The following is a 21768-nucleotide window of genomic DNA, read 5'->3' as shown; positions in this document are numbered from 1 at the left end:
TGGTTTCAGTTATCTAAGATCAACTTTAAATGGAAAGTTCAAGGAGTAATTGATAAATTCAAAACTGCATAGCACACTGAGTAGCAATGGTGAGTTCTTAACCGCCTTACCCTCTGCAGCCCAGGTCTCAACCACTGCTGGGGGCCTTCAAGCTGCGTGGAGTACTACCATGTCAGTCCAACTGCTACCACAGCACATGGGCACAATTGTTCTATCTTACAGTTTCTTCTGTGACTCTCTTACTTTATCTAATTTATAAATTAATTTTAGCAAAGTATATATATGAAAAATACACCATACACATACAGATGTATAGCGCTTGGTACAATCCATAGTTTTAGCATCCACAGAGGAATTTGGAGTATACTCTGTATATGGATAGGAAGAGCTATTGCCCATGTTTGGATTAGAAAATTTTAGTTACTGTTCATAAAATGTTAATTATCATGCCATCATGTGGATTTTTAAAAACAGATATTTAAAATTTGAAGTTTAAGTTTCTATATGACACCACTGGTAAGCAAAAGCTTTTCGTTACTTTGAGTCCTGGGACCAAAGTGTGTGAGGATTCTGAGTAGGGACAAACGGGACCACAGCGAGAGCGGGAGCACCTACCGCATCTCTATCATCATGTCCTCAAGCAACTCTGACGAGTCCCTGCTGTAGATGCGGATGTAGAACTGACTGGGAGAGATGATGTACTCAACAAAGACCCCCACGAGCGTGCTGCTGTCTAGCGGGGGGAGTCGGCACAACTTCTTCGCACGCACAGCGTCTGGTGGGATATCATGGTTTGCCCCTGACGAGCTGAGCTGGGATTTGTTCATTTCTACTTGCTACAAGGGAAGGCAGGAAGAGAAAGAAATCATATAAAGCTTTTAAGAGACATGTCAAATCCTATGACTCTATCTCCCAAATTTTATTTCAGGAGTCATCTTTATTATCAGGATCATCTGGGAAATTACAAAAACCCAGATTTTGGGCTCAAGCCAAAATTATAATTCAGAATGCTTCACAAAGGATCTACCATTTACAGCCACCACTTAAAAAATTCTTCAAGTACTACATTATGAAAATATTGAATCTATGTGTAATTATATATATATATATTATAATAAAAAGGAAAAAAGGCATCCTACAAAGGATGAAGAACCTGTGGTTTTACCACACAATGAGGCTGGTTACCTGACTTTGATTTCTCTGTTTTTCTGAAGCTGGGTGATCTTGATAAACTGCTTCACTGCAGTTTCCTTACCTACATAATACTATTTATTTAATAAGCTTGCTTGAGGATTATGCCAGATTAAATATCCAAAGTTCTTAGCTACCCGATTTTATACCAGACTTTAAACTATCATGTTAGAAGTATGATTCATTTCCTAGCAGTCACTGTTTTTGTTTGATGTAATCTTAGTTTACACACAATTTTAAGTTTTTTGTATTTATCTGTATGAATCTCTTTTCCACATGGCTGTATAGGCTTCCTATGTGTAATCTCTTTTTAAAAAAGAAGAAAGAAAAGAAAATGCTGAGAGTGTTAAGCAAATGTCTTTAACAAAATGGGCAACATGACTTTCAAAACATTCAGGCAGGGGTAAGGTAGGCTGTCCTCCCACAGCAGGATCTCAAACTGCTCACCCCACTGAACAGCCAGCCACAATGAGGAATAAAAAAAACAAAAAACAACAACAAAAAAAAACCAATTCCCTAGTAACAGTACAGCCAGAAACAGGAGAAGCAAACACACACAGCCTCCTAGAGGCAGGACCAGAACTGGGACTCCTGCACGCCCCCAGGCTGAGCAACAGAGAAATCCATGGTGCCATAAGAAGTCTCCGATTTTTAACCATCTGAAAAGCTTTAAAATCAGGCTCTGGGAAGTGGAAAACTGAAAAACGAGAGGAAATGCCACATACAGGGCTGCTGGGCCAAAGAATATGCTCTCTGCCAAGAAATATATGTTCCAAAAAATATTTTTATATTTTTTCTAACGGAGCATTTTGGTTAAAGAAGTGTTCATCCAGTCCCTGCGCCCGTTAGCCGAGGGCGACTGCTCACTTACCAGCTGTAGGGGTTTCACCACCACATTAGGCTTCTTATAAACCCTCTGCTCCGGCTCCTTGTGGCTCTTCAAAGGGCAGTCCCACACGGACTTCTTAAACACTACAGTAGACAGTGAACTTCTAGAGGGACTGGAGGCCCAAGCGTTGGCTTCTGTTTTCTTGTCTGGTTGAACTAAACACGAATTTCTGACTGATGAAAGTGTTCTGCCTGAAACAGCCAGAGAGTGCCCACGTATCCATTACACCACTGGAACCACTGCCCCTAGCAGCCCCGTGTGCCAGGCGCCAGGGAGACACTGAGCAATGTGCATTTGTCCTTGCAGACTTTCAGATTCAGAGACACACGGAGACGTTCTCACACTGGGAAACAGGAGTGGGATAACTTCAAATCCAGAGGGAGACTTTCAACATCCTCATTTCCAATTTCTCCTTCTAACTAAGCAATGAACAGTTGTTTAATGTACACTGTGCAAACTTTTTAATATTCTGTAATCTATGCCTTAACTCAGAGAGTTCCACAATCAACCACATCTTTTTTTTTTTTTTCTTTTCTTTGTAGACCAGGCTGGCCTCAAACTCACAGCGATCGGCCTGCCTCTGCCTCCCGAGTGCTGGCATTAAAGGCATGGACTACCATGCCCAGATCAACCACGTATCTTACTGAAATTTATGCATACATGATGAGTACCCGGGGATGGCACATTACAGGACTCCTCAGATCTACAACTAAAATAGCTGCTGAAGAAACAAACTCACAAGCACATTGAAATGTAGGCACAAAAATATTAATCATATTTGCCTAGGATGAATAAGGGCCTGAGTTTCATCCCCTGAACAGCAAAAATAGATAATAAAAAGTTAAAAATACTAGTCATCATGCTTTGGTAACAGTAAGAATGCAAACAGTCTAAATGTCCACCAACAGGTCACTGGTTAAATAAAGTAAGTATGTAAGAACTGTATAAAGGTAAAAATGAAAAGCATACTAATATGGAAAACAATATATTAAGCATAAAAACCAAAGATACAATATTTATATAATAATGCTCTGCATAAGAAAATCATGTTAGGCTGGAGAGACGGCTCAGAGGTTAAAAGCACTGACTGCTCTTCCAGAGGTCCTAAGTTCAGTTCCCAGCAACCACATGGTGGCTCACAACCATCTATAATGAGATCTGATGCCTTCTTCTGACCTGCAGGTGTACATGCAGGCAGAGCACTGTATACATAAGAAATAAATAAATCTTAAAAAAAGAAAAAGAAAAAGAAAATTATGTTATAATTAAGTATATAATTTATAAGAGGTCAAAAAATATAATCACTAAAGCTATAAGCATTAACTATCACTGTGTTGTTTGAATGGTTTAAAGAGCTTTAGTGGTTAAAAAATTCTACAAATTCAGATCGTATCTAGCTCAAATCTTCCAAGTCCTACATTCACAGTATGTGGTGTCTTCAGCAACAGGGACTTGTCTTCAAGCTCTGTGAGGCACCTGAAGGCAGCATCCTGTACTGCTCTGGGTCATCTCTGTGGCTAACCCTGACCACCAACTCCAAGAGGATTCCTGTGCCTGGGACTGGGGTGTAAGCTGCCAAGGAGCGAAACAACACTCCAGTCCAGCTGTGGCGTCCATGAGCTCAGCAGGTGAGCAAAGGACCTCAGCATGAGGTGCGCACGCTTGGATTCCCGGACCTCAAGAGCTACCCAGGAGGATCCCTGGGGCTTCCCTGCCAACTAGTAACCCTATTTCAAAATAAACAAGTAAATAAAAAGATGGCACCTGAGGGCCACCATCTGAGGTTATACTCTGGCTTCCCCATAGGTGGACATATACACACGTGCACAACACACACACATATCTTTAAAATTAATGTACCGTATTGTTCACACCTTTGCACAGTGTTACCACTGAGGGAACTGAGTAAAGAATACATGGGAAGCTATCTACATGGTAATATAAAGTTATCTCAATAAAAATTCTAAAACAGGGGCTGGAGAGATGGCTCAGTGGTTAAGAGCACTGCCTGTTCTTCCAAAGGACCTGGGTTCAATTCCCAGCACCCACATGGCAGCTCACAACTGTCTGTAACTCCAAGATCTGACACCCCTATACCAATGCATATAAATTAAAATTAAATAAAATATTTTTTAAAAATTCTAAAACAAAACCAAACTGAGCTAAAAACAAAAATATAATGATGTTAATGCAATGTGGTTTCCTAAAATAAATACAGAAATAGAAAAAGAGCAACCAGGCCAGGGTGGCTCACGCCTTTAATGCCAGCACTTGGGGAGCAGAGGAAATGCCAGCCTGCTCTACAGCGTGAGTTCCAGGACAGCCAAGGTTACAAGAGAAACCCTGTCTCGAAAACCAAAAATGTATAAATAAATATTTTTAAAAAGAGGACACTGGTTTGGGGTTTATTTATTGTAAATATATACATGGAAGTTCCTCACACATATTTGATACAGTCTGGCTCTGTGAGTTTGTAAGAAGCTTTTGCTGCATAGCCTGATAAGCATCACTTATCAAATAACCAACTCAGAATTATCCCTTCAGAATTACTAATAACTGGACAATAAAGAAAATAATAGGCTGAAGAAGCTCCATAGTTAGAGCACTGGCAACTCTTCCAGAGGACCTGGGTTTGACTCCCATCGCTGACGTGGCAGCTCTTAACTGTCTGTAACTCCATCCCTGGGTCCTGACCCTCTCTGGGCCTCTGTAGGCACTGCACATACATGGTGCACACAGAGAAAACACCTGTGCACATAAAATAATTTTAAAGAATGACAAGAAATAGCTAAAATGGTGGCTCATGCCTAGAAGCTCTGCACTCAGGAAGCTCAGGCAAGAGGGTTTTCATAAGGCTAAGACCAGTTGGATTACACAGTGAGTTCCACGCCAGCCTGGGCTACATAATAAAAATCTGTCTCAAAACAACAACAACCAAAACCCAAACAAATAAATATAAGTTAAGTTGTAAAAAGTTAAAAATTTAAACTAATAATACAGGTTAACATTACTAAATTTATCACTAAAAAGGAGGTCATTATTCAAACACTTCACAGCTGATATGTGAGGTGTTTGGGTCATGTGAGTCTAATGATGACTCTTAATGCTTTCTTCTTCCCTATCCTGAAAAAGGACAATGAAAATGAGGTTGTGCTGTAGCAGTTTAACTCACCAGGTGGTGCAGGCTTCAGGTCAGCATCAAACACTAGCAAGTCTTGCTTTTCTTCACTGAACTCAACTCGGAGAATGTCACTAAGAGCACCAACAAGCTCTGTCACATTTAAGAACCCTAATTGTTTTGGTGAAAGTTGCTCTTTAAAAATTAACTGTCATAAAAAAAAAATAGAAAAGCATGAAAACTCTGGATATATGTTAGGCAAGGCTTTAATTGCAACTTTGTCAACTTAAATACTTAAGGAGCTCAAGTGTAAAAGCCTGGTTCACTGGCAGCCAATCTAGCCTAACTGGCAGCCCCAGAGAGAGACACTGTCTCCAGACACAAGGTGGCCAGCTCCTGAGGAAGGACACTCCAGGCAGACCTCTAGGTGCCACACACACACATGCAAGTGTACACACATACACAAACATTACACACAAACGCACATCTGTGCTGTTCTTAACACCAATGGTTGCTCTCTCCTGCCTAGGCTTTAAGGAAGTGAAGACTGGCTTCTGAACTAAAGCCCTTCAGATGACAACACTATAAATGACTGGCCCTTCATGGGGTAGTACAGCTGTGGCAGAGACCTTGTCACGTGATGCTCTGATACTGCACTCAAGCCTTTATGACTTGGGGCCAGGATCTCAGTCACATCATTCGAAGGCCACATCTCCCGCCACCCAGCAGCACACCAGTAGAGGACAGGGCAGGGGTGGTAGCAAATTAGAATTAGATTCTCTACTTCTTCACATGTTACATATTAAAATTGATTTTCCTTTTATATTTATCAGTCTCTCAAATACTTGTATTAACTATGAAAACATAACTTAGCTGAATATAAAACTAGGGTGGGGAGGATTAAAATATAAATAATTGCTTTGCTTTTTTAGATTTTGTTTTTAATTGTGTCTGCATGTGGGTATGTGCACAACTGCCAGTGCCCTGAGAAGCTGGGCGTTGGATCCTCTGGAGCTGGAGTTATAGGGAGTTGTGAGCCATCTGACATGGGGGCTGGAAACCCAGGTCTCTGAGACATCTCTCCACCTCAAATTAGTAATTGCTAATAGTATATTCAAGCGGTCCAAGTTAGTATTCAGCAAAAACAGGCCTCAGGAGGGTGAAGAGGATAAAAAGAATGACAGGGTGCTCAAAGTTATATATAAATATGTATATATGTATATATGCACATATAAACACACATATACATATGAAAATTGTGAGAGAAAAACAACTTTACAAAAAAATTAATGGTGAAAAATCTTATAAATAAAAGTTTCACTCATTAAAAAAATCAAGTGTCTGTCACCCTAAATATCACCTAGCATCAGTCACCTAGCAATCACCTCCCTAGAAGTCACTATTACCAATTTTGTGTAACTTTGCATAAATTGTCCAAACTTAAGTGTGCTTTGTCACCAACAGGATTACATAAGCTATACATCCTGCTTTTTCAGCTACAATAAAAGTAATTCCAATTATTATTATATGAACACAGCTTAGGTGGTTAACTGAGCCAATGCATTGGTAAGTCAGATTATTTTGTCCTAATTCTTCGGGTGTGCTTCCTGCTCTGCTGGCTCTCAGCCATGAGCAGTGAGGAAGTTGGTACAGTTCTATGCCATTCCCCTTAATTCCTGCCAAGTCCACTGATTTTTCTACTGATTTTAGTCAGAGTTAGACATATGCTTTCAAATATATGCACATACACTTTTACATCATTTCTACTTTTGCCAGCCTCCTGCGTTTTCCATATGGCAAACTTGTAGTACAAACACTACTTCCTGCAAATTGGCAAGTGAATCAAGCTGGGCTTGATCCCTCTGGCAAGGCTCTAACGACTCTGTGTGTTCTAAAAAGGGGCACACCGTAGCAGGTTCTTTTCAAAGTGCTAAGTGTTATTCTGCCATGCGGTTCCTTACTGAGCAGGGACACTTGTGCAGGCATTTGCCTCTCCTTCCTCACTGGTGGGTACCCAGCTATGCAGTTCACTATGGAGCATCAAGGCAAATCACCGAACAGGAGTCTGGGCTGGGACTGGAAGGGGCCTGGCACGTGCTATGTAAGTGTTCTGCCACTCAGCTCATCCCTGCCCTAATATGAACCTTTTCTTGCCATGCTGCAAGATGAATCGTTCTCTGTCATCTTCCAGGTTGTCTAGGTAACTTGTGTAACTGTATGCACTGACAGAATTAAATGTATCTGACAGGCTTCCAGCCTGAAACCAGTCGGGTGTGTAAGTCCTTTTGATGTGAACCTAGCCTTCAGCCTCCCTTACTGATCTGCTGCCATGTTCCAGGTTCAACCTACGCAATTACAATATTCTTGTATGCATTATAATTATCATGCAGTTATTCCTGTGTGCCATGGCACATTACAGAGCAATACAGAACAAGAGTTTCCAAGTAACAGCAGCATCACCACCCACATAATAAAAACAAACCCTGTGGGTGTACACCCTGTGTAACTGTACTTCAGGGTGGACCTGCTCCTCGCCCTTCACACTGTCACTTGGTTTCACTTTGTACTTCCTTCTGCAGTGCTAATGCTTCTCTGGTAATTACCTGAAATTTACTCCTAGAAGATTTCCTGGGGAAGACTTACGGGTCACTGAATTCCTGCCTGGTAATCCCTAAGGTTGCAAGTTAATTTCCAATAAAATCTTCCACTCTTTCTTTCTTTGCTTGGTTATAAAGTGTATACATATATTTTTTTCGTGTACCACACTGCTATAAGATAACCTAGTTTTAAAAGAGTATTCTATGATTTATTTAATATTGAAGTTTCTGACTATACTTATAGAATTCTTAATGTTCTGTCAAATTTTAGTTTATGTAAAATATTCTTAGGTAAATACATTTTTTTTTTTTTGGTGTTTGTGTAGTCCTGGCTGTCTTTGAACCTACTATGTAGGCCATGTTGGCCTCAAACTCAGAGAGATCAGTCTGCCTCTACCTTCTGAGTACTGGGATTAAAGGCATGTGCCACCATGCTCAGCTTGGTGAATACACGCTTATGGCTGTCTCCCTAAAGAACTGACCCTAAACCATTATGGGATGTCTCCTATCCTAGATGAGATCCTTTCTCCTGAGGTCACTGCAGTTCTCCTATGCTCAGTGCTTGCATGGTGCACCTTCTCCACCTTTTTCAGTGAACCCCTCTGCTTTCTGATTTATTTTGGGTTTTTATTATATTAACTTTAATCACATAAAGTAATTTGGGGAAAAAACAATCTGCCTTATTCCTTCCTTCCCTCACCCTCTACAATTCTTTTTCCTTTGTCAAATTTAAAAGTCTTTTTTTTTTTTTTTTTGAGAGAGAGAGTTTCACACATGAGCACTGTATTTACATAAGCAGTGTTTCTCTGTGTAGTCCAGCTGTCCTGGAATTAACTCTGTGGAGCAAGCTGGCCTCAAACTCACAAAGATCTGCCGGTCCCTGCCTCCCAAGTGCTGGGGTTACAGGGTGTGCCACCACTGCCCGGCTCACAGGGTGCATTAAGACAGCAGTTAGTCCACTTACATTTATGAACTCAGCAGTGTATCTAGGTTTAGAGCTTCCTGCTCCATATGCTGATCCCATGTGTATCCTGTTCCTCTGTCTTCCTCTCCCACCACCTTCGAGTTCCAGTGGCCCCATCCACATCTTGTTCCTCTGTTCTCTTTGCCCACCTTCCTGCATGTATTTATACAATTGGTTTTATCTGGTAACTTTGTGGCTATCCCTTAATCTTTAACGGTTGTTCTGGGAATTATAATATATACCCTTAACTTCTTAGTCTTACTCTCCATGTAAGAGAAAGCATAAGAAATTGCAATCTGCACAATCTGTTATGCTATAGTTTTCATACGTAGTACATCATCTTCATGTTATAAATCCAGCTAGAGGCCATCATTTTGCTTTAAATGGTAATATGCTTTAATTGGTTAAAGAGAGCAGTCTGAATTTTAGATAGCTACATGTCTCCTTTATCCTTTGTTCTTCATCTCTCCTTGAGGACTCCAATTCTAATCTGGAATCATTTCACTTAGCCTATAGTATATTATTTATTTTTTTCTTACAATACAGGTCTACAGCTCCACAGTAGAGGGCAGGTGGGTGGTTAGCCTCTGCTCCTGGCAGACCCAGCTGCCTCTGTCTCTTTAACTCAAGAGGAAGCAATGCAGAGGGGTGGAAAATGGCAGAGCTGCAGCTGTTACCAGAGGAGGAGATCCTGTCTGGCAAGAGAGCTACCAGACCTAACCCGGTGACGGACTAGTGTGTCAACTACTGCATCCAGGTGACAGACAAGGGAAAAGCTCTAGAAGAGACCAAACCACATACAACTCAATCTCTAGCAAGTGCTGCTTCTCCAGTTGATGGATATCTAAGCATTTCAGCTTCAGAGGATGGAGTCTTCCATCAATCATTTCATAAAGAAAAAGTGGCTTAAAGAGATTGGTACTTTGACAACAAATAACAATACATCAAGAACTCACAAAATAATAGCACCTATAAATATAGAGCAGCCTGTCAGGTATATTCGGAAGCCTATCAACTACACAGTTCTGGATGATGTGGGACGTGGAGTTAAGCATGGAAATAACCAGCCCACAAAAACTGGTGCACTGTTGAGAACAAATCCGCCCATGCAGAAACCCACCAAGCCTCCTCCCTCCTCCCTTGTTAGGCCAGGGAACTTTGGGACAGAATACCCCTTACAAAACCCTAGAGCTGCTTAAGCCTCCAACAGTTCCTAATGACCACACGACTAGTCCTGCGTGGCTTCGAAGCCAGCACCGTCCAGGCAACAGACCAAGGATAGAAGTAGCGGAGGAAGTGGAAGTCGAGAACACAGTGGCAACAGTAGGACTGGCATTTCCACGGCTGTGCCTACACCTTCACCTCCCACTGCAGGCCCAGTTGCTGATAGCCCAACTCCATCACCACCTCCTCCATCGGATGACATTTCCATGTGCGGATGACTGTCCATTTCCTCCGCCACCTCCTCTGGTGGACTATGAAGATGAGGAAGCTGCAGTGACGCAGTATAGGATCCTGCTTGGGCTCCCAAGAACTATATTGAAAAAGCTGTTGCTGTCCTTAAAACAGGGTGCGCGCAACAATGCCGATGGCTGGTCTGAAGGAGTTTGCAATCATGACTGGACTCTTCCCTGGAACTATATTGAATCAATCATGCACTATACTGATTAGTTTTTTCTTTTTTGTTTTCTTCCCATGTAGGTTATTACTCCATCATACTATGAGACTCTATGGTTAAAAAAATTGTCTTAATGTTTAAAATGTGCCCATATTTTCAGGACATGTTTCACTGGTTTATTTGGATGTCTACCTGTAAGCAAAAATTTTGGAGGCAGTTCAAGTATTGCTGAACAGCATTTATACCAGAGACTGCCTGTAATTGATTATGCACATGACTCGCACCTTGGTAGGTTTATGACCAGCCTAAACACTCTGGGATGTGGGTTATTATGTTTAACAAATCATGGTTCAGAACGCACCATTACATGTTTCAGTGCAGCACAGTCACTAACACTACGTCAGACTCATAGAAAAACCAGAACATTTCAATGCCAGTGCTGGTCATACTTTTGGTTTCAATTCTCATTTTTTAAAAATACTGTGTTTAAAGCATGCATAAGCTTTTATGTATATAAATATACTTAACAATTCAAGATGCCTCCAATTTGTATAAAACTTATCTGGAGTACTCATATTTGAGTCTCTAAGTTCTCCATGTGAAATGAAAAATTATCTGTAATGTTGTCATTTTTATCTAAGTTTTTAATGAGTGAAATTTACATTATAATTTTTCCATTCATAAATGCATAATTGAACCAAAATATTTTTTCTTCTCCTTCACTGATTTGCTTTAAACATGTGCTCACACATAAGCAGGCACATACAATCTCCCTCTCAAAACAAAGGGTTTATTGAAAAATTATGGTTCTAGCTTCTCAATGCCTTAGCTTGAAAATGTTTTTCAGTTTTATCCTAATATGTCCAAACACCAATGTGACAAAATTTTGCAGATTTTTGGAGCAAAAGAGTGGATCAAAGTAAGCACATGATACTCCATGGGTAAAATTATGAGGGAGTGCCACACTAGTCCTTTGGCTTTAATGAAACTGAATTTACACTGCTCCAGTGAAAGGAAAATCTTTTACATGTGTAAGCACGGACGCAGTTAATTTGTGAACAGGCATATTAATCCATCACATGGTGTTAGCAACACAAAAATTTACAATAATTGGGAAAGAAAGTAGGCCATGTTTTAATCTGTAAATGGGTAATAAGCAGGTCTGTACTGTAGCTGAAATGCAACACATGCACTTTGTGTGTCTCCTTGATTTAAGGGAAGGTTTGACGGACATTTCTCTGGTATATAAGTGTACTGCTTAGGATATTAAAGTAAAGCACACAAGTGTGGGTTTATATATATTGATAATTACAGATTTGTGGCAGCACAGAGAGCAGTGCAAATTATTCCTAAAAATTAAGGATTATATTTCTACCAAATCAATAACTATTCCATATATATTTTACCTTTGTTATTTTTTAAATATTATGTCACTAGTGATCAGATAGCTATATTATGTTTTTTTCTCTTTGAAGCAGAATGCTTTCTTAACTGTTAAATAGCCTACTGTCTAAATTTTATCTACAGTATTTTATAATAAACTATGCTCCTATATGAAAAAATTCAGGCCTATTTACACTTCTCTATCTTTGGATTATCTGAAATGTCTCTATAGCATCTTCATTCCTGATATCATTACTGGATATGAAATCAAGAATGTACATGAGGGTTCTATTTTTCCACATCTCTTCTTGGTACTGGCATACTTATAAAAATGTTAGTCATTATTTCAATGATGTTCTAAAAATAAGTAGTAAATATATTCTTCCTCTCCATAGTGAACTATTTGTTCCTAGCCATATCTTTAACTATCACAAGAAAGAAAAAGCCACTAAAATGCACAAGGTGGTTTAAATGTTAAAAGCAGAATTAGAGGATCCAGTCGTAATGGCAAACCTGACTATCATAGGAAAACTAAGCAATGCAAAGAGTAGGCTGGTGTCTTACCTCAAATTCTCCAAGCAGTTTAGAAATAAACAAACCTTGTGGGAACTTAGATACAACCTAATCAACAGAAAATTAAACACAGGTAAAATGAGAATATTAAGATTGGTTATTTTTAAAATCATTATCACCATAAAGATTTCATTTACACATTTGCATAATTTTTGCAACACGTCCCTAAAAGCAGGGTTGTTTTAATTGCAATACAGTATAAAATTTTCCTGTGTTTTCCTAAATCTTCTAGATACATTTATATAAAATTCTAATTCATGCATCAGAGGAAAATATAAATATTCCTCTAAAATCTTGTGACCAGGAGGTAATGGCTGTTGCACTTCAGAAACCATCCTTTCAGAAGGATGCACATACAGATTCCATTACTTATCCTTTTACATGAATGGACAATGCCAACAATAGCTGTCTTTAAACTCTTATCTAAAGCACAGCAACCTGTGAAGAGTACACTGTCTTGGAAAACAATAAAGACATGCCTGAACTTTCTTAAGAGCCACATGATAATCTTAGTTTAATGAATCTTTTATCAATGAATACTTTCCCTCTATTTTTTGGTGCTGTGTTAATTGTCAACAGCCTTGAACAAACAATTGTTACACACTTGTTCAAGTTTCTAAAACAAAAAGAGAAGGCTGCCTGACCGTATCAGCTTTGCCTATCTCTCTCCCATCAAAGTCGCAGGAACTGAAGTGGCACGCCCTAGGGCAGTAGGTGTCGTAACGCACTTTCATACTCACACCAGGACCAAAAATCTTCAGGGCAGACTACAGTGGCCAATACACTACAACCAAAAGGTTTCCACACACAGTAATGCAAAACAGTGAAGCAGCCAATCACAGCAAAGTGTAAATCAGCACTAAGGAGATCAAAGAGCAGCTGAAGTAAGATTGTTGTCATTTAAAATATGACCGGAAGTGCAGCTGTCTGCAGAGGGCCATTTGTTCAGAACAATTCCTTCAGAGGATAATGGAATAATTTTTATCTTCAATAAATCTACCGTTCAGTGCCTTTGCTAGCAAGCTATGCTACATAAACGGTCAAGGAACTCTGACTGCAGGATTTTTTAAAATAGCCAAGGTCCAGAGAACTCAAACTTTAATCCCTCACAGACCCTCTTAAGTGAAAACATGGAACAAAACCACACTGGGCAATACAAACTATTTGTAACAACATTACATGTGCAGGGCAGAAAATTGAACTGGAAAGATTTGAACTACTTGTCAGCAATGATCTGTTGGGCAAGGGAGGAAAAGAAGGGAAGGGATCATTTATGGAAGAGCCATTTTCTAAACAATTTCATGTTTAAAATTTCAGTGAACATTTACTGATTGATTTTATATTAATAATTAGTATGTCATATTAAAATTTTAGAAACAATGATATATTAATACAAACTAATCATCACTGCAGGCAGTTAAATTAAACCACACATGAGTACCAATTATTTTTGTTTTCAAGAAATGGAAAGCACTTACAAATTTTATCTTGTGTTTTAGGTCTGGATCAATAGTGCCACCAGGTCCAATTTGTGCAATGACTGACTTGAATGTATTTTCCAACTGTGGATAAAAGAAAAAGTCAAATCAATAAAAAGCCATAGATAAATGTGAACAGTCTACAAAAGGAAACGTAGTTCAATCAAGCAGGCCAAACCCTGCTCGTAACGTGTGGCAGTGAAGGCTGAAGCGGTGGCTCGGCAGCTAAGAGCGCTTACTGCTCGTGCAGAGGACCCAAGCTCAGTTCCCAGCCTTTCACCTCTGTGGGCATCTGCGTTCACATGAATATAACTCACACAGTCATATGTGCATACGCCTAGCTAAGTAACAGAAAAGCATTAAGTACCATTAGATATTTTATACTACAGTAAACATGTAAATAAAATGTGTATGCAACTAGACACTGAGGGACATTTGACGATAAACAACATTATCTGTAACAGGCTCTCCAGCCTTCAGCTAATCAGAAGGGATTTGTCCAGAAGGGATGCCTGCCATTCACTTCTAAAGCTACTAAGTACTTATTAAATACTTAGTGACTCCCTAATGCCTGAGTCACAGGCTGTTGGAAGGTTCCTGAAGGGAGGGGAGTGTGAGTCAGGGCACAGTGGAAGGCGTGGCCTTCTTAAAGAGCAGTAGGGGAATGCTCCTGTATGTAATATAAGCAAGGAAGAACTGACTCCCTCAAGCTGCCCTCTGACCTCCATGTGGATATATGCATATACACACAAATTTAATAAATTTTAAATCTAAAAATGAGGAAATTTCCACAAAAAAAAACTAAATAGAAAAAAAACCCTAAATTGCTGTGAAAAAATCTACACAGGAAAAATCTAAAACTAAGGAAATCATTATGAAAGGAAGAGAGGCTAACACTTTGCTATGAGTTTGGGTTTCTATAGGGATCTCAGGGTTTCTATTGCTGTGGAGAGACACCATGACCATGGGAGCTCTTGTCAACGAAAGCATTTAACTGGAGCTGTCTTGCGGGTCAGAGGTTTAGTCCAATATCATCACGGTGGGGATAGGTAGCATCACAGCACCCAGGCAGACATGGTGCTGGAGAGGTGGCCCAGAGTTCTACATCTGGATCAGCAGACAGGAAGAGGGAGTGAGTCACCAGACCCAGCTTGAGCTTCTGAAACCTCAAAGCCTACCACAGTGACACACTCCTTCTAATAGTGTCACTCCCTGTGAGCCTATGGGGACCATTTTCATTCAAACCACCACATATAGATAAATAATTACCTTCAGTTAAAATTTCTATATGGGGCTGGAGAGATGGCTCAGCAGCTAAGAGCACTGACTGCTCTTCCAGAGGTCCTGAGTTCAATTCCCAGCTACCACATGGTGGCTGACAACCATCTATAATGTGATCTGATGTGCACTGTATACATAATAAATAAATCTTTTAAAAAATTTCTATATGGCTCATACCCTTCTGCCCTAAGCAATTAGAAACTTGGGGGTACATGAAAGAGAAATGTAGTGATGTTTAGTCACAGTGCAGAACTAAGAGCTGAGCCTGAAGAATGCTCAACCCGCAGCTTCTGCGGAGACAACAGCAGGTGGCCCAGATGAATTAAGGATCTCCTGTCTCAATGTTGTATAAACATTGCTCCCCAACTGTCCCCTGATATGCCAATAAATCAGCTTACAGCCAGTCACTGAGCAGGGGAGTGAATAGGGCTGGACGTCCTGCCAGCCAGGGGAGGAGTTAGAGGAGGAAGTAGGGGAGGCCCTCCTAGGAGAGGGCCAGGAGAGCTGTAACAGGGAAAGCAGCTCTGGGATGTACTCTGGGAGGAAGCCAAATAAGCTTAGAGGATTTGGAATAGAGTAAAACTGCTCAGTTATTGTGCTGTGAAGCTTATTACTAAGCAACTGTAAAAGAGTCTCATTATTTGTGTGATACCCAGGTTAAGAAAGAAACTGAGAAACACACAGTTATATACAAATAGTCTTAACATTTTGGCATACCAAGTGGGCCCAGACTGACAGAAAATAAAACTACAGAGAAGTTTTAGTTCTGTTCATTAAGAGAGCAACCAGTTTCTAAGGCAAGAGCTCACAGCTTCTGATTAGACCCCCACAGAGCAGCAAGGCCTCCAGGCAGCTTCAGAGAAACAAAAACTGATACACAAAACCCCCAGCAAGGCAGTTCTTTAGGAAGCCCTGGCTAAGGAGATTCTCAAATCTAGACTTTCCTAGCCACCACAGGAAACTAATTCCCTTTGAGGAGGTGCACTTCCTGGCTCAACTCACACAGGCCAAAGGAACAAACACTTAGAACCCAATAACTTCCTGGAAAGAGGGGTCAGGATCCCTTGAGGGATACAGAAAACACCTCTTCCTGGAAACAGGAGCCTGAGACAGTGAGAAGGCTCAAGCATCCAAACCGGTAAGGTCTAGAAGGGAAGCTGGGTCTAAGGAAGTAAAGCCCTTAGGAAAAGGTTTTGAGATTAAAGCAGACCATTGTCTGTGTTTAAAGTGGAGGAAGACACAACGACACTGTGCTAACAGATTCTGTTTGAGTTTGTCTCTCTTAGCATACAAATACTTTTTTTCAATGACAAGTGCAGTTTGTATATCCTCTTTGGGGAGATCAGAATAAGAAGACTGAGAAATTAGATGCTAAATTAAAGGCTATATAACAGAGGTTAGAGGAATCTTTGAATCAAAACAGGAAACCTTCAGAGAAATCAAATCTGGAACTTAGAACAACACCCAAAGAGGCAGTTCCAGGTGAGGAAAGTCCACGAAGGCTTGAGGGAATTTCAGAATGGCAGCTTATTGAGATGCTGGATAGGAAAGCTTTAGCTATAGGTCAGCATGGTCAGACTGGATATTCTGTATGTATTGTGTCAAGGTCCTATATGCTAAAATATAAATGCAGATCCTGTTTGGTGATGCCTTGGAACAAGGTCACACAACGGCTTCTGTGCTCCATTTTGCAGTTTGGAGAACTGAAATATTTGTACCATGCTATAGGTTCATATTCAGAATCCCAATAGGTGTTTGCCTTCAGTTCTGAAGAGCACAATTCTAAGGTTACACATTTGTTAGCGATGGTGACTCTCTTGGAGATGCCTTTGCAGATTGGGGCTGATGGTGCTTCAGCACATATATCCATTGAAATACAACAATTTCTTAGACATTATAATGTGAAACTTGTTACCGATATAATTTATAATCCTATAGGTCAAACAATTATGAAAATATCTAACAAGTCAGGCGTGGTGGCACATGCCTTTAATCTCAGCACTCAGGAGGCAGAGACAGGCAGATTGATATGAGTTCGAGGCCAGCCTGGTCTACAAAGCAAGTCCAGGACAGCCAAGGCTACACAGAGAAACTGTCTCAAAAAAAACCAAAAACCAAACAAACAAACAAAAAAGGAAAATATCTAACAATAATTTTTAAAAGGTATTCATAAAACAGAAGGGGACTTAATATCTCCCCAAAACAGATTAAATAATGATTTATTGATTTTAAAATTTTTAAATGAGACAAGTAGCATACATGCTAGGATATACTGGATTTTAAAAAGGACTGATGAATTATATCAGCATATAAATGTCCTAATTCCAGAACGGAGGACAGGAAATGTGTTGCACTGGGGAGAATATGCTTTCCCGTCAGGTCTAAGCGGTAACACCACTGAACTCAAGTCTGTTTTCAGCCCATTTCTACCCTGAGCTCAGGCACTGTACGCACCTGGTTTAATTTTTCACTGTGGCTCAGCCTTGAGGTCTGCACTGCATTAGCCGTGGGCATCTTCTCCATGGTCAGCACTTGCTTTGGTGGCTCCATATTTGAGGTGGGTTGTGAAAAGCGCGTCTTTATTCCTGGGAATCTTGTGGAATACGACCCCTGTTGTTTCATTCTAAAAGGCTGAGTAAAAATTTTACCTTTTGGAAGAAAGAAGAAACAGTGACTAGCAATTTCCCAAGGATTTTGTAGAAAAAGACTTCTGTGATCTAACAGCCCTCAACTTAGAAGAAAAGTTAAGAAAAAAAAAGTATATATTCAACAAAACTTACATACAATGTAAGTGATTAGTCGTTTATTTTTAAAATGTTAAGAAACCATGTTACCAAAAATATTACAGCTTTCTGAAATGCCATATAAGGCCACCTGAATATAACTGGGAAGTAGCACTTTATAGGCAAAAAAATCTTAAGAACTGCATTTCACTTCAAAGATCAAAGAGTGCCCAACTAAGAAGTTTGTGTAAAGCTATGCTTTTCATGGTGGCTGTAAGGAAAAGCAAAGAGGAAATGCTACAAAGCAGAGGATCCTAAAATATAAGTTCTCTACTGGGGCCTGTATTCTGTAGTACAATACATATCCCTGAAAACCATCACAGTTAGTGCTTGCTTTACCCCCAAGATCAAGTCTACCAAATATATCAATTACTTCTGAGCTCTCTGGAGCTATGGGGAATGAGCCATGGGTGGGAAACGTGAGCCACTGGGAGAGAATGTGCACTCCCACTATTCAGTCGAAGTTGGCAAACTGCTTTACATAATAAGAGTTGTCTTTTTCTTCCAGTGGCAAAAAGCAAACCCAGGGCCTTGCACATGCTAGGCAAGTGCTCTACCACTGAGTTGCACACCCAGCCCTTTTGTAAGCTCAAAAGCACATGGGTCTTCCTAAGCCTGAGCCCAAAGAATGCTGATAAAGTTGAAGGGGTATCCCCCAAAACTCACTGGCATCCAGAGACCTCTCTGACTCAAATCCTCATGGCTTTATAGACCTATACCATCCACCGGTTTAAACACTGCTTTGCAAATTCATGGCACATTCTCTTGGCTCATTTACTTTAATCTAAATGCAGACTTTGGAGAAAAAGGTCAGTAAAACAGGCACAAAATTCTCTGAAATGGGCGCCCCTTCCCTGATCAGTACACACAGTCTGTCTAGAGTCTAGGGTGACGATTACGTTACTATGGCACCTCATTTGCCACACAGCGTGAACTTACAAAATGCCAGGTTCTCTACAGAACTTGCCTCATGGAAGGTCTTCTGTACAACTCCAAACACAGCTATTATGTCTGCAGAGATCTGGAGGCCGAGGCTTATTCAGATGAACTAATTTGCCTAAGATTATTCAACTTGCACTGGTGGCCAGGTTTTAGCTTTATCAAATTCATGGGGTTTAATCCTTCAATCCTCCTTCCCAAGATTGCTCTAACATTTGTTCATCCACAGCACAATCATTTCTTTTTCATGTTTTCTTTGATGTGTATCGTGTTATGTCACGCGTGTGTCTGTGTGACGCATGCATGCCTGGTGCCCACATAGGCCAGAAGAGGGGATACTATCCTCTGGAACTGGAGTCACAGACAGCTGCAGGCTGCTCTGTGAGTGATGGGACCCGAGTGCTGGTTCTCTGGGAGAGCAGCCATCTTAACCTGCTGAGCCATCCCTCCAGCCCCACAGTTATCTTTTCTGATTTAAGTTTGAGAATTTCATACATGAGTGCTGTATGTATATCATTTCCACTTCTTTCTCTCCCCTCAACTCTTTCCATGTCTCCCACGCCTTCCTCTCAAATTTGTGACCTTTACATTATTGTTACACACACACACACACACACACACACACACACACACACACACACACAAATACAGCCTGCTGTGTTCATTTAGTGTTGCTCACATGTAGATATATTTAGGGCTGACTGCTTGGGATTATAAAACCCGTCATAGGGCTCGTACCCAGAGAAGACTGATTCTTTCTCAGCAGCCATCAGTGGCCTGAAGCTCTTCACCTTGGGGTGAATGGAGCCTTCTGAGCAGTCCCCCAGAATGCTGAGCTATCAACTGCTGTAGTCTTGGTGCAGGTCTTGTTTAGGTGATGACATTTTTGAGTTTGTGGGCATGATGCAGCCGTACACGCAGACAGGCTTACCTGCTGGCCATCCTCTCTGCTTCTCCTCTGACACACTCTTCTTCAGTGTCAACAGAGAGCCTGCTCTGGTCTGCTCTACAGAAATGACATCTGACGCCGCATTAAGCACTTCAAACATAGAGAGGAACCCATACTGCACATACTGAAATGATCGTCCAAAGCGCTTGGCAAACGCCTTTTCAAAGTCAGAAAGGAGAACAGGAGACAATGCCAAAAGGTCTTTCAACTCACTCTTCACAACCGCCGGAAGTATAGGGGGCACCCTTCCCCGGTAAGGCACCCGGCCAGAGCAAACACTGGGTCTTCCCTTTTGGATGGAGTTCCGGACCTTATGGTTCCTCCTCTGCTTTGCAACTAAACTTGCTATTCCTTTGGTGGATTCATCTGGAATGGCTAAAGAGACATGGGGGCAGGGGGATCACTTTCAGGTGAAAAACATACTCCATTTACCATCCGTATCTGTAACTACACGGGCAACTTTTAACGTCCCAAGGAGCTGTTGCGTGGATAGTGTAACGCGGAGCTCCGGGTTCCGCGGTTTCTTACATTCTGACCAATAGCTTCCTAACTCCTCCACCAGACGAAAGCTAGCGCTAATGGTGTCGCAAGACTCTCGAGACGAACAAATTTGCCTTCAATCACATTTTTGTGCTTCATGAAATGCAAAATGAGTTTTAGGAATTAAAAAAAAAATCAGTAATCTAAAATTACGCAAATGTAGCTTTGTGAATATCCATTCGTCTAGAGATTTAGGGGGTTTAGGGGTCGTTTTGTTTTTCCTTTGCTCTCACTTTTGCCCACAACCTCAAAGGCGCCTATGACCACCCTCAACTCCCCTCCCCCCCCCCCCCCCAGTTAAGATCCACTGCCCTGGGACACAGGATAATGGTAGAGCTAGAACAGTTCTGTACTGAGTGGTATTAATTATAAAGAGTATTAGACCTTCCAAAATCTTAGGCCTACCTTTCAGTATTACGGTGCCATCCCCACAGGGACAGACACTAACCACATCAGGCATATCCAACACCAGCTCCATAGTGGACCGATAGCCAAGGATTCGGAGAGGTAGGTGGTTGCCAACCATCAAAAGGTACTCCTTTTCCAACTGCTGCGGGGTCAAACCATCTTTAGTGGAAATAAGAAGTGACCTTATCTCTTTCCTCAGGCAGTCCTGTATACGCTCTTGTTCAGACATTGCGCTATAAAAACAAAACCAACGAAAACAAACCCTTTAACGACGACCAGCCATGGAATATAAAAAACTCAGATGTAAGTCTTATAGGCGATAAGGCTGAAGCAATACCATGAAGAGCGGTCAAGGCTCCTGCATCACAAGCCCTCCTTGCCACAACTCACCACAAACCCCAAAACTCAGCTTGCAGGGATGAGCACTACCCAATCTTTGCCTCGGGCTGCTATTAAGTCCCAGGCGGGCCGGGCCCATTGGTGTGCGGGCGGGAGAACGCTCTCAAGCTCCTTAGGGGGTGTCATTCCCCACTGCAGCTCAGTTTCAGCCGGACTCTCTCAGCCACTATTTGGGAACCAAGGTTATTAGGCCGCGGTGCAGGAGCGACCGCGAGAAGCGCGAACCGACCGCAGGCCTTCCATCTCCTCGCCCCGCTCCGGCGGCCTGGGGGGGGGAGGGGGGAGTGAGGGCTGTTCCCCTCCCTCGGGCGAGCTGCCTTCACCAAGCCCGCTGGTCCTCCCGTCAGCCCCGTGCTCTTCCCGTGACCTGAGACGGGAAGGCACGCCGACGGCGGCGGTAGCGAATCCCTCTGCCTCCCGCCGCTAACCTGGCTGCGGCTCGCCCGCCTCGCTCCCCCGCACCTGCGCTGCCGTTGCGCGCTGCCCAAGTCCCGGGCGCACTAGGAAGGCCGCCGGGAAGCCGAGCCCGCAAGGCTGTCGCGCGCCTGCGCACCGCGGGCCGTCGAGTCCCGCGCACTATGTTCCACGCGGCGAGGGGGCGCGGCCGATGTGACGGTTAGCCGAGACCCGTCCTGCGGGTGCGGACGAGGCTGGTCTC

General features: G+C 41.8%; 1 protein-coding gene and 1 pseudogene across 10 annotated transcripts in view; one reads left to right on the top strand and one right to left on the bottom strand.

The window, feature by feature from the left end:
• TDRD5 (tudor domain containing 5) overlaps positions 1-21768 on the bottom strand; it is a 70445-nt gene that overhangs the window by 45994 nt on the left and 2683 nt on the right. For 3 of the 9 annotated variants that reach the window (XM_084772341.1, XM_084772340.1, XM_084772345.1), the window contains exons 2-9: positions 20709-20944; positions 19746-20138; positions 17547-17740; positions 13812-13895; positions 12325-12381; positions 5253-5406; positions 2063-2271; positions 616-836 (exon numbers count right to left, since the gene is read on the bottom strand). In XM_084772341.1, coding sequence (XP_084628467.1) covers positions 616-836; positions 2063-2271; positions 5253-5406; positions 12325-12381; positions 13812-13895; positions 17547-17740; positions 19746-20138; positions 20709-20944 — 1548 coding nt within the window. Of the gene's footprint in view, positions 1-615; positions 837-2062; positions 2272-5252; positions 5407-12324; positions 12382-13811; positions 13896-17546; positions 17741-19745; positions 20139-20708; positions 20945-21048; positions 21492-21538; positions 21766-21768 lie in introns of those variants that run through there. The other 6 variants (XM_084772343.1, XM_084772344.1, XM_084772346.1 and 3 more) reach the window with 6 other exon arrangements.
• LOC311592375 (abl interactor 1-like) lies at positions 7984-10983 on the top strand (annotated as a pseudogene). The gene has a single exon. The product of its transcript is annotated as an abl interactor 1-like (transcript).

This window comes from Acomys minous (genome assembly GCF_964271855.1).
Source record: "Acomys minous genome assembly, chromosome: 1".
NCBI classification, from domain to species: Eukaryota; Metazoa; Chordata; class Mammalia; order Rodentia; family Muridae; genus Acomys; species Acomys minous.
The sequence above is the reverse complement of the archived record's forward strand: the minus strand, read 5'-3'. Positions and strand labels throughout refer to the sequence as shown.